General features: G+C 36.0%; 1 protein-coding gene across 2 annotated transcripts; it reads right to left on the bottom strand.

Annotated features, from left to right (window-relative positions):
* Positions 1-827: 827 nt before the first annotated feature.
* Positions 828-12507, bottom strand: ZNF330 (zinc finger protein 330). 2 transcript variants are annotated; one of them, XM_008573625.1, is made up of 10 exons: positions 12442-12507; positions 10925-11056; positions 9081-9100; positions 8906-8976; positions 6746-6825; positions 6169-6295; positions 5587-5691; positions 4272-4318; positions 3055-3172; positions 828-1510 (listed from the first exon to the last, which is right to left on the bottom strand). In XM_008573625.1, the coding sequence occupies exons 2-10, from the start codon at positions 11042-11044 to the stop codon at positions 1236-1238; spliced, it is 963 nt and encodes a 320-aa protein (XP_008571847.1). In that variant the 5' UTR covers positions 11045-11056; positions 12442-12507; the 3' UTR covers positions 828-1235. The 2 variants fall into 2 exon arrangements, with proteins under 2 accessions (XP_008571847.1, XP_008571846.1); XM_008573624.1 differs by having other exon boundaries at positions 12411-12501.
* Between the last annotated feature and the right edge of the window lie 4451 nt (positions 12508-16958).

Below are 16958 nucleotides of genomic sequence, written 5' to 3'. Positions count from 1 at the left end.
TGGCAACTGTCTTTGAAGTTTATCCATTCACACTATTAGGTCTTGAGCTTGGTCCTTGGTTTTCTCAGCCCTCCTGCTGCAAGAGATAAAAAGCTTTTTCACGTGCAATCAGAGGCCCTCTAGCTTTCACACCTGGCTTTCCATTGCTTTTTATTGCCCTCAGCTGTTCACTGTTTCCACAGGACAAGAATGGTTTAGCAATAGCCTCCGACCTTGTTATCCTCATAGCTACAATTTTCTCCATACATCTAAAATGCCAGCCAGTCAGATAATGCATTCTCTTCTACCACTACACCATCTCAATTCTCTGCCAGTGTAAGTTGTAACAACTGGAACTTGTGCCAGGAACTGTCTGTTCTCCACCTACCATCAATAATGGAGCCTGGGCTGCATACCTTTCTGTCTACCACATAATTAATCTCTGCTACCTATTTCCACATTAGGCAAAAAGTGAAGCAAATGGTTCATACAAAAATATTGGAATGCTTTCCAAAATAAGTTGGAAAAACTAAGAATAAGAAATTAAATATCAAAAGCACATAAGTGAAATACTAGATTTATTCAAAGATAAATGAAATTTCCTGGGTAAAACTTCTATAATACTATTTCTGATATTATGTCTCTGAAAAATGGCTGAGTAGTCACCTTTGTCAATACATTTAGGTATTAGTAATAGGTACTGTTCAGGACATATTTTATAAAGAAAGAGATGAATGAGTCAATTGCTAAAATACATATCATGACTACTTAAGACAACATGAATATTTAATGAAAATTTATAACAATAAATGACTTTCATTCCGAGGACATAAAAGGAAAAATAGTAATCCATTTTACCCATTACATTTTATAAAATCAAACACATGAATTTATAAGCAGTGTTTTTTAAACAAAAACAGCAATTTAATTTCAAACAAATATATTACCATCCTATTCCACTATCCTGGTATATAATTATCTAATTGGCAAAACCTACCAGATTACTGAAATCAGTAACAATACAATCCACGATGCTTCAATTGCTTGGATCAATAAACACCTTACATTTGAAACTCACAGTTCTTATGCTATAAGCCTGATTATCAGTTCCTAGAAAAATGCTATGCCCTATTTATTCCTTGGCCTGGTAAGTATGACTAGTCTTTTGCACAAGCCTAAGTGACGGTATTTTTTAACATCAAGCACACACATTCCTGCTCCTCTCACACATGGCCACCATTGGGCAAGGAGCTCTCCTAGTTCTCTTGTTCCTCATAGTGAGCATAGCCACTGGCATAGGTCCTTCCTAAATTCAAATTAGTGAACAAATCTGATGACTCAGCATCTGAATCCTTTCCGCCTTCATCTTCTTCCTCTTCATCATCCTCTGCTTCATACTCATCCTCCTCTTCATCGTGGTAGCCAGCATCACCACACTTGTCAGATGAAAGGTTCTTCCAGTAAACATCATACCCAGAAGCCCCATCACCCTCTTCACTTCCAGTCTGCCTGCCAAATTTCAGCGAGCGTGCTACAAAAGACAGACATGCACACAGCACTTTTCTTAATTCCACTTTTCTACCTCCTCATTTTCCTCTATAATATATAAAATTACATAAGATTCATTGCCTGCGTTTTACTCCCAAATGAAAAAATTGACCATATTTTCCTAATTTTCTCATGTGATAAGTCTATACACACTATAACAAATAATAAAGATTACAGTGTCATTTCATTAATCTAGAAACAGAAAACAAAATTAGACCAATAAAACTCTCCAAAAACAATAAAGCATGTCAAAAACTAAAATACCCTCCTGTTGGTCAATTACATTTTTCTTAAGATAGTTATTTTATAATGCAGATACCCTGGAAAACAAAGCCTTTCATTTCTTCTGCCTTAGTAGCTACACGAAACAAAGTTTAGTGCATAAGACCAGCAAAATCAAGTCTCACCTCACTGTATAACTACATCTTTGATTAAAGTATTGTCAGAGTCATTTATAATTATGGTTCCATCTTTGTATGTCTCGTAGTCAAATTTCTCTTTAAATTGTGAGCTGCATTACTATATGCACATTTGTAGTAGTCTTATTCCTTCATAAAAAAGCTATATAAAAACTATAAAATAATTTCCTATTGTAGTGATTTATTACACAATAAGCACAGCGGCTCAAATACCACACACTTAAGAATTCAGAATGAATCTGACTTCCAAGTACTAAAGATTACCACCACTTGAGTATTCAGGATTTTTTTTTTTTGTCTTTTTTCGTGTCCGGCAACGGATCGCAACCCTCAGTGTCGCGCCCGCACCGGACCGGGACCGGGACCGGCAACGGGATCGCAACCCTCGGTGCCGCGCCCGCACCTCGCTCAGCCAGTGAGCGGGAACCGGTCTGTATGTGGGATCCGAACCCTCGGCGGGAGCGCCGCCGCGCTCCCAAGCGGCGCACTGTAGCAGAGCGCCACCGGGCCGGCCCTGAGTATTCAGGATTTTATAGCTACTCAATTATTTAACAAGAAAGCCTAAGCAAAAACAAAAAAATCATTTTTTCTAATCTTAAATTTCAGTATTTTCTGTCATTAACTGAGTGACGCAATTAACAAATATCGAAGTGAATCTTGGTATATTTCTTAAATTAAAAAGTTTTACCCACATATTTTCCAAGCTGTAAAATTCTACTTGCTTAGGAGAACACATTCATCTTTGCGCACTGTAGCAGAGCGCCACCGGGCCGGCCCTGAGTATTCAGGATTTTATAGCTACTCAAATATTTAACAAGAAAGCCTAAGCAAAAACAAAAGAATCATTTTTTCTAATCTTAAATTTCAGTATTTTCTGTCATTAACTGAGTGACGCAATTAACAAATATTGAAGTGAATGTTGGTATATTTCTTAAATTAAAAAGTTTTACCCACATATTTTCCAAGCTGTAAAATTCTACTTGCTTAGGAGAACACATTCATCTTCTCAAATAGCAAGAAGAGGTGATAAGAAAAATAGAAAGGAAAAAAAAAACACTTTAAGTGTGAAAGCAAAATCACTGCACTGGTATCTTAAGAATAGCCTTACTTGACATGCTAAGATCCTTAGTCTCCTGAGTTTCGTGTCCGCATTTAGGGCAAGGAGGCTGTTTTCCTTTTTCTTGCTTAAATACCTTGCTCCTTGTATGATCATCACAGAAACAAGCCTACAAGGAGAAGTAAAAAAAAAATAAATATATAAAAATTTAAAAATACATAAAAAGACATCATTTAATATTTCAAGTAAATTTAAAGATACAGTTTTGTTAAGGCAGAGAGATTAGGAATTTTGTTGGGACTAGTCATACTCCTGCTTTCAATTTCTTAAGGGAAATAGGTTTGCCAGAACTTTCCTGAATTTAGACCTAACACAAGGTAGAGTGACTAACAATATAGAGAGTATGATGTGTGGATACATTTACTCATCTATAAATATTTGAGTATTTACAAGGTCCCTAATGACTAATTGTAAACAGCCTATTTACTCTCACATAGTATACAGTCTAACTGGAGACAGTGGAGAGGCAATTACAAAACACTAAGCATTGAAAAGGAAGTGCAAAGGAGGGGCACTAAACCAGACATGGGATTCAGGAAAGGCTTCTTGGAGATATGAAGCCTTAGCTGAGATCTGAAGGAGAATGGGTGTGCAGTAGGGTAAGCAAAGATATGAGTTAGGTCTAGCCAGAGAAAACAGTGTAGACAACGCCTAAAAGCTTGACAGCATGAACATCTTCAACGAACTGAAAGCCTCTGGTAAAACTGGAGCAGGATTGGAAGAAAAATAAGAGATTACGTTAGGAATATAAGTAAGAAAGAGAGGAATGTTGCTGAGAGAAAATGAATTGGCTGTATCTGTTTGGTAATCTTTGACAAAGAGAAATTCTGGAGACAAGTTCTAAGGAAACAAGAGTATTATGAAAATCTTCACTTTACACAAACTCTTCTAAGCATATGCATCTTGACATTAATTAAAATATACTACCAAAACTTTGGTCAAAATGTTCTCCATAAACATTGGTGTAAAAATCGCTGAGCCAGGATCCCGGAAACATGTGCAGTAGTGGCAATTCGGCTACAAACCAAATGGATGACCACTGGAAAGTCACTTAAGCTTTCTCCACTTCAATTCCACAAAATCGAAAATAAATTACATAATTTTTAAGGTCTGTTATGGATTAATTACAGCTAGAAATAATCCAAGGACTGGTGGAGGAGGAGAGGGATTGAAAACAAAATCTTAAAAGAAAAAATACTTAAGTATACCTTACAACGGAGACACGAATGCTGACCAAGCCGATTGCATGAAACACCTGTGGGAGATAGATCCATCTTAAAATCCTGTCAATTATTCAGTTCTTGTATTTTTCCTTCGCCTTTTATTGAATCACTAAAAGCTCTTGATGGAATTATAGCTTTATCACTCACAGTTGCCTGTCCTTTGGGTTCAAATGCTATAAAACACACAAAGCTCCCAAGCCCCAAATAAAATGATTCAAGTTTTATATTATATATTCTGCAAAAGCCTAAGAAAGGCTCAACAATGCTACATACTTCAAAATGCTCTTTTAATCTTTGAGAATTTTCTACATAAATATTGCAAGAATTATATATTCATGTGTATATATATATATATTCAAGGGCGTGAATACCTGGGGAATTGCAGTCTTTTTCCTATGATAATATCTTTGAGAATTTTCTACATAAATATTGCAAGAATTATATATTCATGTGTATATATATATATTCAAGGGCGTGAATACCTGGGGAATTGCAGTCTTTTTCCTATGATAATAACTACTATTTAATAAGGGTTTTCAAAGTTCCAGGTATCACACATTAATGCTTTATATGGATTCCCATTTCAGTTAACCTCAACCCAGTCAGTAAGATTGGTTCTCAACTGGAAAATGCATAAGAATTGTGTATTCAGGTTAAGTACAAATGCCAAGCAGATGCAGGTTAAATACAGATGCCACCACAGACATAAAGACAGAATCTCCAGGGATGAGGCCTGAGCACCTGTATTTTTTAAAAAAACTCCACTAGTATTTCTGATGCATACTCCTGTCTAAAAAATCACTGAAACCAACTAGCAGAAATAAACTAAGGGTGGTAGCATTTACTTGAGGACACTTGGAAATGGTTAAGTGGGGAGAGGACAGGGTTTGACTGTTATAATAACTTAAAGGTAAAAATGACATTTGGGGGCTGGCCAATTAGTTCAATTGGTTAGAACGTGGCGTTATAACACCAAGGTCAAAGGTTCGGGTGCCCATACCAGCGAGCTGATCAAAAAAAAGAAAATAAAAAAATGGTACTCAGGACCAGGATGCTGTAAGTCCTGCAATGCCTGCTAAAGCCTACAAAATGCAGAACTGACCCAAATAATGTCACTGAATTCCTTGTTGAAAAACTTAGGACTATGTGTTCTGAATTTTTTCTAGAAACAGAAAATAGATACTGAGTTAAAATACAGTTTATAAGAGCAGCATACAAATCTTGATTCTTTTTTTACTAAGTTTAACTCATACTATTCAGAACCTGGGGTATAAAGAACATCTAATATCAAAAAACTTACATTTAAATGTTTCTGCTTCCAAAACCTGGCAGCTGGCTTGATGCTCAAATTGATCATCTTCACAGAGAAAGTTATGGCAAAAAGAACAACTGAATATTCGGCCTCCTATTAGATTAAAAAAGAAAAAAAAACAAAAAATGTAAATACAATAAACTTTAATATAAAAAAATCTTATATATAAAACTGCTTAGAAGAGATGGCAAGTTATTTCAGAGGAACACCAAAATTGCACAGCAATGTTTGTTCTGGTAAAAGCCAAAATAAAATCTGTTAAAGTATTTGAAATTGAATCATAAAAAAGCGGATTCCCATTATCCCCTGGCTACTCATATAACACTCACATTGCTCAAAGAGACTATCTGCTCCCCCACAACTCCCTTCCCTACATGCTTAAATAAACAATACCATCACTGACTATTACTGTTGGTATAAATCCCACTTCCAACTAAACTGATAATCAAAACAGTACCAGTAGCTAGGATTGACAGTATGATGAAAAAAAATATTAAAAATAGCATTCATAATGTTTAAAAGTCAGCCTTCACATATAACAAAGCTCACTGTATGTATCTAATCACTCACCATGGTCCCATACACCTCGTTCACATTCAACACACTCAGCGTCAGTAAGAGGGCAGGCACAGGCATGGGTACTGAGGCATTTCCTACCATGGCAAACCCAAGCTTCACAGAAGTCACATATTGCACCCTGCAATCAAGGAACAAGAAAACTCAATCATTGTCACCAGCTGCAACCATCGTTTAATCAATAGCAACCATCAAAATGGTATTCACTTAGCAATTTATCAACTCTCAATGATAGCAGGAAGCTTCATTAAAAGGTTTTACTGCTCTCTCTAAGCCAAAATTAAAGAAGGTTCTCTGAAAAACTACTTCACCAACAGCTATCCACACTATACAAAAGTTGGCTATAAATCAAAAGAAAAAGCAAAGGGAAAACTATACACTTCTTTCTCATGATAGAAAATTATATGTTTTTGGAAAAGTTACCATAAATAAAATATTCCATTTAACATAAAAATAGGATTATGTTCCTCATGGACTAAAATGTGGACCTAAAGCATAAAATCACAGAACAGAATGACTTTTTATTATCTTTGGAAACCTACAGTCTAAGAGATAATGACAAGACGCTTACCACCATTGCAAGGCCAGTACTGTATACACCAGCATGCTTTATGACACAGTCTGAAGACTTCATCATGCACTTTGTTTTCCCTAGTAAAGAAAAAAACTTGCACTATTAGTCTTGCAAAGTAATACATACAAAATTCACTAATTCCTCTTTTTATCTAGCCCAAGTTCCTATGGAAATAATTTAAAAACAAATGGAATGAAATCAGTGTCATTTACTGCTTACATAACTATAAAGAGAAAATGGACATAACTGAGATCTCATTACCTGAATCAGATCTTTTGAGATTAGAAATATATTAATAAATCTGTAAAAATGTACTATACAATAAAGTAATTTTTATGCTAATTCATGTCTGTAGTAAAATCAGAAATTGCAGATTATGCTTTGTAATCTAATGATCATTTTAACAGTTTAAAATCCAATCAAATTTTCAGATAAATCAAAAAAGATTTTTAAAAACCATGCTTTAAAATAAATTTTACTTTTTATAATTCACAATAAAAACAGTCTGATTTGAAGTTATCACTTCTTTCCACAAAACACCTCAAATCAAACCAAACCAAACCAAACCATGAGTATGCAACTTGTTTATCACAGGTAAACAGAATTTTGAAATAGTGCCTAAGTGAGTACAAAAAATAAGAGTACACTGATACAGCTAAAAATCACAACACAGCCACAAGAGGTCTGATCTAGCAGCAAATTATCAACCCAAAAAACAGTCAGGAAATCAATGTATCAAATACTATGTGAGGATTAATGATGACATATTAATCACTCATCTGAGACTACACAAAGTGGAACAGAACACAAATGAAACAAGATACTTAATTTTATATTATCTTGATTTCCTAAGGAACAAAGTTAGAAAAGAGGAAATGGAAAGAAAGAGAAACTGGAAATGAGAGGCAGCAGCTACTCAACTGTTCATTGTCTAATACTAAGTTTAAGAATCAATAAGTGGAAAATGCATCCATGTACAGCACTACAAAATTCAAGCCCAGAGACACTGAAAATATAGCAAAGTCCTAACAAGACCTCATCTCTTAATCTTCCATAAAATCTATTTTCTCGTTCTACATTAACCTTTTGTAAAATAAGGATATAAAAACTGTCAGATGAGTATTACATCTAGGCCAGTTTTCTCTTTTTCATTAATTGTAGAACTAAAATAAGTCTTCTTTGAAAGTCAGAACTACACTAGAAATATCCAAGGATGTAGCCCTAACCACGACTAACTTTCTTCCATATTATAAAACATAAACTCATTTAAGCAAGCATTTCCCAAATTGTTCCACCTTATTTATCCCATAAATAAAGGATATCTGTCCAAATAAAATTTAGGGGGCAACTGTGGAGTGAATAAAGTTAATTAGGTTTCTATACTGCAGTTCTTCAGCACTTTTAATATATAAGTATGTAACAAAAATCTCCCAGATGGGAATGAAGGGATGAATCATGCAGCATTTCTCAAATGTATATATTTTTTCAAGAAATACCTTTTATATCTCAGTAGACTGTGGAAGACTATTTGGGAAACACTAATCTTGCTGCTTTATAAACCACCATTTAGTTTTATTTTGAATAATCATTTCACCGTAAAAGTTTCCACCTATATTTGGGAACTGGATACATGACTTAGGAACTGTATTTCAATCATTGGGGAATACATTTGAGGAAATTCAAGAATCACATGATAAGTACCAAACTAACCCTAACCCTAACCCAACTGATCACAAAATAAGCACCAGGTAAATGTGGAGTAAAATTATTCTCAATAGTCTAACAGACGGTTGGCAATTTAAGCAGGAATCAAATTATAGAAAAGTAAACAAATGGATATTGACGTGACTAAGGTGGTGTAATAAAAAATTCAGAATCACCAAATGTTATTAGCCTGAAATCAAATCTATTAATGTTTAAAACAACTTGTTAGTAACCTACATGTAAATTGTACCTTAACTACTTTCCAGCATTACATCAAAGAGGCAAAACCAAGACGTGATAGTTCTTTGGGAGGCCAAACAACACTGTATGTTATTTTATTAACAATTAGGCATAACATTATTGTAAACAATAAAGACAAACTCACAGGTTCAAACTGCAAAACAAATGTTTGATAAAAGAATAGGAACATATCCTTACTCATCATATACTTACCACACTGTGCACAAATTGGTAACTTCTGTACAGAATTACAAAAATAGCAAAATGCTCTATTCTTCTGCCGCCTTGTCATGTAAAATAAAATTTTAAAATACAGTCAATATCAGATAAAAGGTCAGAGGGACTATTTTATTACATGTAAATAGAAAAAAGAATAAATAAAACTTACCTCTGACACTTGTCACATTCCTGTAAAATGTAAAAATATCACATTAATTTTTCTGCTGGATAAAAAAATACAAATCTACTTGTATTACACCCAATATCCTGTTTTTCATGTTAAGATTTAAGTGACACTACTCCAAACCTTCCAATCCCACCCAAGCATCTGCACATTCTTAAATAAAAAAGGTATGCAACAAAGTATACTCTGGTCATACCACACTGGAGGAAAAAGTGGCATTATCACAAAGGAGGCTAAATACAGTGGTGGTTTGTTTTTCTATTGTTTTTTAAGGAATCAAATACTACAGCATGCACACAAGAAACAGAGAACACAAAATAATAAAGCCCACACAAAATCCAGATTCCTAAATATGACTTTAAAAGCTCTCCACAATCTGATCCCTAACCACTTTTCAAATTTTGCTTGCCTGTTCCCTTTAGATTCAAGTCACTATTGGTCAGCCACTCCTCAACTGTCTCTTCTCCATGCCTTATCCTAACACTTTTTCCTGAAAAGTCCCTCCTTGCAATCTCTACCTGTTGAAAGTTCTGGTAATAATCCCACCTCCTCTGTGAACTGCACCCCCCCACACACACACACCCAACTTTATCACCTCTTAGTTCTAATGAATACATTGCACCTTTTTGAAGCACTTACCAAAATCTAGCTCTCATTATATATATATTTACATAGGTCAGTCATTTATTGTTTTGTCTCCCCAGCACACCTCACACAGAAGGGAGCCCCCACTGTCACATCTGTGCTTTGTAATCCTGCCTCCCTTCCCCATAAACATTAGTCCTGGGATGGGTACTGGCTCAAGCTCAACCTATCAGTTCTTTCCTTCTCTGACTGCAACAATATGATGTGAGAAATGCAAGCCATCAGTAACTATGAAGCCAAACAACCAGAGTAAAAGAAACAAAAGCAAAAATGGAACTACAAGTTATCCTGAATCCCAGCTATATCCTCCCCCTTTATGCATTCAATAGACTACTTTTCTATAAAGTTATCTAAGTTGGATTTCTGTCATTTATAAACAAACAAGTCCTAAGTAATACACAACACAACTGAGCTATAAGCTTGAGAAAACATGGACCATGTCACTCATCTACGTATTCCCCACAGTGCTTAATACAGTACCTGGCACAGAACAGATGGACAATAACATTTGCTAAATTAAGTCACATTAAGCACTTCATGTATGTTCAATGAAACAAAAAAAAAGAAAAAAAATCAAGAGAAACAGTGGGAATAGAAAAGGTAGAGGAGTGAAAACAAGGAGAAATGGGATAACTCAGAGAAACACAGTCAAAGAAAGGAAAGAGATAATGATGACATAGTAATATTTTGCTTTTTCACAACTTTCACCATTCAGAGCAGCCCAGAAATCATCAGGACTAACACACTCAACATATGCAGATAAGGTAACAACAGGAAGCCAAAAGAGATGTCAGGAAAAATGAAAAGTTCAGAAAAAAAGAAATCAAATGAGTTAAGAACTGCTAAGAGAAAATAATAAAAACCCAACTGATAAGACAAATTGAGTTAAGGCATATAAGGCTAGAGAGGCTGGAAAATGTTACACAGTTCCTTTTATATATTCTTGTTCAATATCTATTCATCACCAATAATATCTGAGGCAGTACCTTACATTTTATAAATAACAAAAAATCAAACAAATCATTGCTACCTGGAAACGATGAATGTGCCTCTAACACAGATTTCAAATTCAGTAATAAAATATCTGCAGGAACACTCTATACACTGAAATTTTACTCAGGTGTATTTCAGATAAAATACTGTATCACTTCTCAAATATCAACAAATATCAAAAAAGCTGTTACCATTGAAGCGTTACATGGATGTTTAGCTAAATCTATAGTGCTCCTTGAGGCTCTCAGTTGTTTTTCACGTTCCCGGCGATTCTCAGCCTTCTTCCTCGCACCAGTCTTTTTTTTAGGCATTTCCCCCTCTTTCTACAGAAGAGAACAGAAAAGATATAATTGCCTGGTTGCATTTACTATTTTAATAAACTAAGAAATAGTATAATGAAGTACTGTTATTATCCAAATTTTAAATACAACTCTGTCGTTCTTATGGCTAAGCACATTTTAAGCCTTTATGAAACATTAAGCACACATTTTTCGAAAATAAAGTAATGATTTTAAAATAAGGCATTTATTTGCACTAGGCAATTCTACAAAATGTTGAAACCAAAAAAATTATCCTAAAAGCCAAAGTACAGTAGTTTCTTTTACCCACTAAGAAAGTTTTTCTAAGTATCTGCCCCTCGTTAAAAAAAAAAAATTCATTAGGCATATAACATTAATAAGAAATCATTTTAAAGTGCCTTATTTATTCACTTTAAATCACTTTTTTGAGCTATAAATTCAGATGACCTGATACTGCCAAAACTTAAAGTATTTTTCCTATGTAATATCTAAATAAAACATCTAACAGTCAACAAATGACACCATAAACTACAAAGTCAAACCATTCTCTGAAAAGATGTAGATATTACACTTGTTTTGACTCTTTGAAAACTACTCTTCTCTCTACATGCAGTGAGCATACGACTCTAATTTTAACAGAGTTCAAATATATGTTTAAGAATGTATGTTTACTATTTACAGGGGTACTTCAAAAAGTTCGAAGAAAAAAGAATTGAAAGATAATAGGAAATTCCCCATGAACTTTTTCAAGTACCTTGTTATAACAAAGTAAGGACTTTAAAACCGACTTTCAACACTTAGTTGAAAGAACCACCACTCCTAGAAAACAAGATTTTTCTAAATTTTAGTTTTCTGAATGGAATGTCCAACCAAAAACCAAGTGGTAGGGAGGATGGTAGCGACTCAAAAATACGGCCGGAGCCACCAGATTTAATAAGTAGTTACTTAGGTAAAGTCCAAGCCAGTAGGGCGCCCTTCCATATTTAAAATGTCAAAATCCAGACGGTACCCCAGGAGCTCAGAAAATAATCATGAGGTGATCATACAGTCGAATTTTACGCGTCCCCAGGGGTGTCTTGTGAATCCGCTGAGAAGGATGAGCCTCAGTTTTTTTTCCCCCTCCAATTGTTTTGGACATGAAAAAGAGTGAATCCCTTTTCTCAGCCTTAAATGGTTTCAAGCCCTTCTCGAGCAACGCTCCAACTTCTTCTGGACACTACCCGTGTCACCGAGTATGGACACAGGCAAAGGGTCACTGCGGCTTTAGAAGTGAAGTCTGGAGTTGGAGGACCCAGGGGGTGGAGGGAGCGTCCAGAGGAGACAGAGAGGAGGCGCCACGCGGCTCGGGGAACCGTCACCCGCCCGCGGGACCCCCTACCTCGCGGGCGCTCTGGCCCGACCTCGCTCACCCTCGCGGGGAGGTCAGGCTCACTCCGGGGACAGAAGAACGGGAAAGGGCGTGAGGCCGGCCGGTGGCAGCAGTAACTCCAAGTTGTGAACCAGGACCCCGTGGAAGAAGCTACTAAGACCCAGGAAGGCTGACAGAGCCGGTTTCCGACACTAGGAGAAGGGCCGGATGTCCTTTTACGTCACAGCGTCCTCACGGCACACGTCGACGGGAGAGGACCCGCCCCCTCTGTTTGCTCCGCCCCGGTCCCGCCCCCTCCCGTGGGGGCGGGGCTCCCATTCCTGGGCAGAGGACCTGTAAGAGGAAGGAGGTGAGGCCAGGGAGAGCATGGGAAACAGGGAAGTAAGGAAGGGAACGGAAGGCCCCAAAATTTCGTTTTTTCAGAAAAAGGAGAAATCTAAAAGGAAAAGGAAAAAACTCACCAACTTGGTACTGGATCAGTTGACTCAAAAACAGCAAATTCTTGCCTAATTCTTTTGGAAACCTATCCACTACCTACATCCGTGCCTAACATCCTTTTCTTGGTTGCTGAACAAGTTGTGCTTTCAATTGCCTGAAGTTGCATACTGTCCCCCTCCGTCTCTCATCTCCACTGTGCCTTCTGGATTCCATTCCTTTGTGAGCTAACTCTCCCACATTCTCTTCCTCTGCTGTGTGCTCTGCCCATCCTTAACTGAAGCCTGACCATCCTCTCGCAGCATTAGGGTCTCTTTCTTTCCAATCCAGCACGCCGACCTTGGCATAGGCAACCTAGCTGGGTTTCATAGTTAATCTCCTTTGGAACTCTGCCACACTTATGATCAAGTGCTGAGCCTGTTACTCAGCTTTTTCTGCCTTCCCACTGCAGGAGATAAAAGCCTCTTTAATTGCTACCAAAGAGGCCTTCTGGATTTTACTCTTAGATTGTAATGGTCAATTAACCATTGTCAGCTTTTTGCTATTTCCAAAGAATCTATTTTTCTTAGCAACAGTCAATGCCAGTGTCCCTCAGATTACTATTTCCCTCATATTTCTTGAATGCATGATATCTTGCAGCCAGTAGTATATTACCTTCCATTGGAATACTGTCCCAGTGCATTACTGATGAAAGTTTTAACTTCTACTGCACTGTTACCTTGTGCCGAGGTCTATCTCTCCTAAAACCATCACCTATGAGGGAGTCCTCATTGACAATTAGGTGGTTTATAACTCAAATCATAAATTCCATCTAGCTTCTACTTTTTTGGACCACTCTTGGCACTGACTGTCTTAGGTAGTTTCCCTACAAAGCATACTGAGTCAGAAATGAGTATAGAGAGTGTATTATTAGGGAGTGGTTTGGGGAGCAACACCTGTGGGAGGGATGGTAGCTGGATTGGACTAAGGGAAGATTTGGTCTGCAATGTAGTCTCAGTGAAGGCCTCAGCTTTGAAGTTGGAATGTCCCTTCAGAGTTATCTTAAGTTAGAGCAAGTGGACTGGGTCTATTATAGACCTTTGACATTCAGTCATTGGATGACGGCTGCCAAAGGAAAGGGATGTGTTCTTGGGCTAAACTACTGAAGAGGGCTGACAGCTGAATTGTGTCAGCTTGCTGCACTTTCAGCTCAGTAAATAAGTCCTTAATTTATGAAGGATTTGGGTAGTGACTCCCAGTATTCACTCCAAAGAATGATGGCAAAATAAAGAAATACTCAGACAAAGACAAAGAATTTTTACCATTCATAAACACTCAGTGAATTCCATTAGGTGTACTTCAGGAAGATGAAACTGGAATTCAGAAGAAAAAAGTATGATACAACGACTAATAGTGGGTAATTGATTCATTTAATGTATGGAGTATATTAGTACATTTCTGTTGCTTATGATGAAAATACTTGGAACTGTATTTGTAAGTAAATGAAATGAATTGCTTACAGTTTTGAAGGTTAGGAAGTCCAAAATCCAGGAAACATATCTGGTAAGGGTCTTCCTTGGCAGTAAAGCAGGGGTCTCATGTGGCAGAATGGCAGAGCAGAGACAGACTGTCACATGCTGTCTTTTTAAAGCCCTCAGCACCATGCCCATGAATTAGGGCATGGCCCTTGCAATCCAGTCACCTATCTGAGGACCCACCTTTCAATTACCATAACAGGATTTTCCACCATATCAACGCTGTCATAGTGGGGGCCAAGTTTCTGATACTTGGAACTTTAAGGGACACAATTTAAGCTTCAATGAATTTGGGGGAAACATTCAGTCCACAGCACAGGGTAAGTCTAAAATATTATCTGTATAAAACAACAAAACTATAATAAACAATTTGGGGTATGAAAACTACAAGGAACTTAAATATTCTATAAATTCAATGCAATTCAAATCAAATTTTAACAGAGTTTTTTAATGGGATTTGATGAATTGATCCTAAAATTCATGAGGATGAGTAAAGAACCACAAAAAGCCCAGACAATTTTAAACACAAACAAAAGAATACCTTTATTTATAATAAAGCTCCAGTAATTAAAACGTTGACATATAGAGTCATATGTCAACAAATAGAAAAATGTAATTGAATAGAAAACCTAGATACAGGCTCACATAATTTGGGTACTTAGTAAATGGTTTATGTTGTATTAGCATTAGTGAGAAAAGATGTATTGTGGAGACTATTGGCTACCCATATGGAGAAAAATAAAATTAGATCCCCATTTAACAGTACACATAAAAATAAATTCCAGATGGATTAAAGACCTAAATATAAAAGTAAAAATATGAAACTTTTATAAGAAACTGTAGGAGAATTCCTTTATGATATTGAGGTAGGAATGATTTCTTAAATAAGACATAAAAAGCAAAAATTTAAAGAAGATAATGAATTCAACTAAATTGAAATTTAAAACTTCAGCATGAGTGAAAACATCATAAACAAAATAAAAAGGCAAATCAGAAATGAGGAAGATGAGTTTTGACACCCATGTAACTGACAAAATAGTTGTATACAGAATAAATGAACTACCATTCAGTGAGAAAACTGCAAACAACCCCAAAAAATTATAGGCAAAGATATGAACAGGAGATTTTATAGAAGAGAAAATCTAGATAGTATTTAAAATATCCAAATCAAAACTACAATGAGATACCATTTAATACCCGCCAGATTGGTCAAAATTTAAAAGCCTAGCAATTCAAAGTGCTATGGATTAAACTGCATTCCCCCAGGTTCCAGGTATTAGGAACTTAACTCCCACTGAGACAAAGTTAAGAGGGTGAGAAATACTATTATGGTAGTTGAAAGGTGGGGCCTTGAAGAGGTGATTAAATTGTGAGGACCATGCCCTAGTGGATGGATTAATTCATTGATGGTTTAATGGTGGTCATAGGCATGGTTCTGATGACCTTAAAAGGAGAGTGAGAATGTTATTCCCTTTGCTCCTGCCATTTTTGCCATGTGACACCCTACATCACTATAGAGCCACAACCAAGAAAAGGCCCTCACCAGATGTGTTCCCTGGACTTTGGACTTCCCAGCCTCTAAAACTGTAAGCAATAAATATTGTTTCTTTTCAAATTACCTAGTTTCAGGTATTGCTGTTATAAGCAACAGAAATGGACTAATACAAAAATATTGAGGAAAGGAGGAGAAACAAATTTTAAGAAATTCTGGTGAGAGTATAAATTATTAAGTCTGTTTTGGAGAGCCATTTCACAATGTTGATTAAAGAGAAAAATATGTGCAAAATCAAAGATTCAGCACTTCCCCTTCTAGGTCTCTACCATAATAATTTTGTGCATGAATACACAAGTATGTCATAGCACTGTTTAACAGCAAAAATTTTAAATAACCTATCTTCTACTAGGGTAAGGAATAAAATATATGCTATCTACATAGCAATAAAAATTCATGAATTTAATCTGTAAGTATCAACATGAGTAATTCCAAAACATGTTTAATGAAAGAAAAATTAAGTTGAAATTATATACGTATAATTTCAATATATTATTACAATATATATGTAAAATTGTAAAGCAAAAAAACAATTGTATACACTATGGATACATACACATCTAGTAAACATACCAAAATATGCCTAGAAATATTAACTTCAGATTTTGGTTATCTCTGGAGAGGGAGGAAAAAGAGATGAATGATGTGGAGCATTAGCTATACTTTTAGATATCAGAACAATACTAATAAAAAACATATGTAATACCTCGACATCTACCAAAATGGCTAAAATTTAAAAGATTGACAATACCAGGTGTTGGTAAAAATGTGGAGCAACTGGAACTGTCATCTAGTTTTGTACAGTGTAAACTAGGACTGCTTCTTTGAAAATTATTTAGCATCATGTATTAAAGGATATGTATATATACCCAATATGAATAACTGCATTTACCAAAATATATGTAAAAGAATGTTTATAGTAGCACTATTTGAAATAGCCCCCAAACTAAAAACAGTCCAATTATTTTTTAACAGAAGAGGTAAGTGATGCACAATACACTCATATATAACAAAACATTACAGACCAACAAGATAAACTACAACCTCACATAACAA

Source organism: Galeopterus variegatus, unplaced genomic scaffold (genome assembly GCF_000696425.1).
Source record: "Galeopterus variegatus unplaced genomic scaffold, G_variegatus-3.0.2 Scaffold942, whole genome shotgun sequence".
Classification (NCBI taxonomy): domain Eukaryota; kingdom Metazoa; phylum Chordata; class Mammalia; order Dermoptera; family Cynocephalidae; genus Galeopterus; species Galeopterus variegatus.
Note: the sequence above shows the minus strand (reverse complement) of the source record. Positions and strands in the feature narration are given on the sequence as shown.

What these genes read in the sequence shown, in the direction of transcription:
- ZNF330 (XM_008573625.1), bottom strand. Translation starts at nt 11,044, where the DNA reads ATGCCTAAAAAAAAGACTGGTGCGAGGAAGAAGGCTGAGAATCGCCGG. An exon ending in ACGAGGTGTATGGGACCATG is followed by an intron (nt 5,692 to 6,168) that starts GTGAGTGATTAG and finishes TTAATCTAATAG; the next exon opens with GAGGCCGAATATTCAGTTGT. An exon ending in ATTCGTGTCTCCGTTGTAAG is followed by an intron (nt 3,173 to 4,271) that starts GTATACTTAAGT and finishes TTCTCCTTGTAG; the next exon opens with GCTTGTTTCTGTGATGATCA.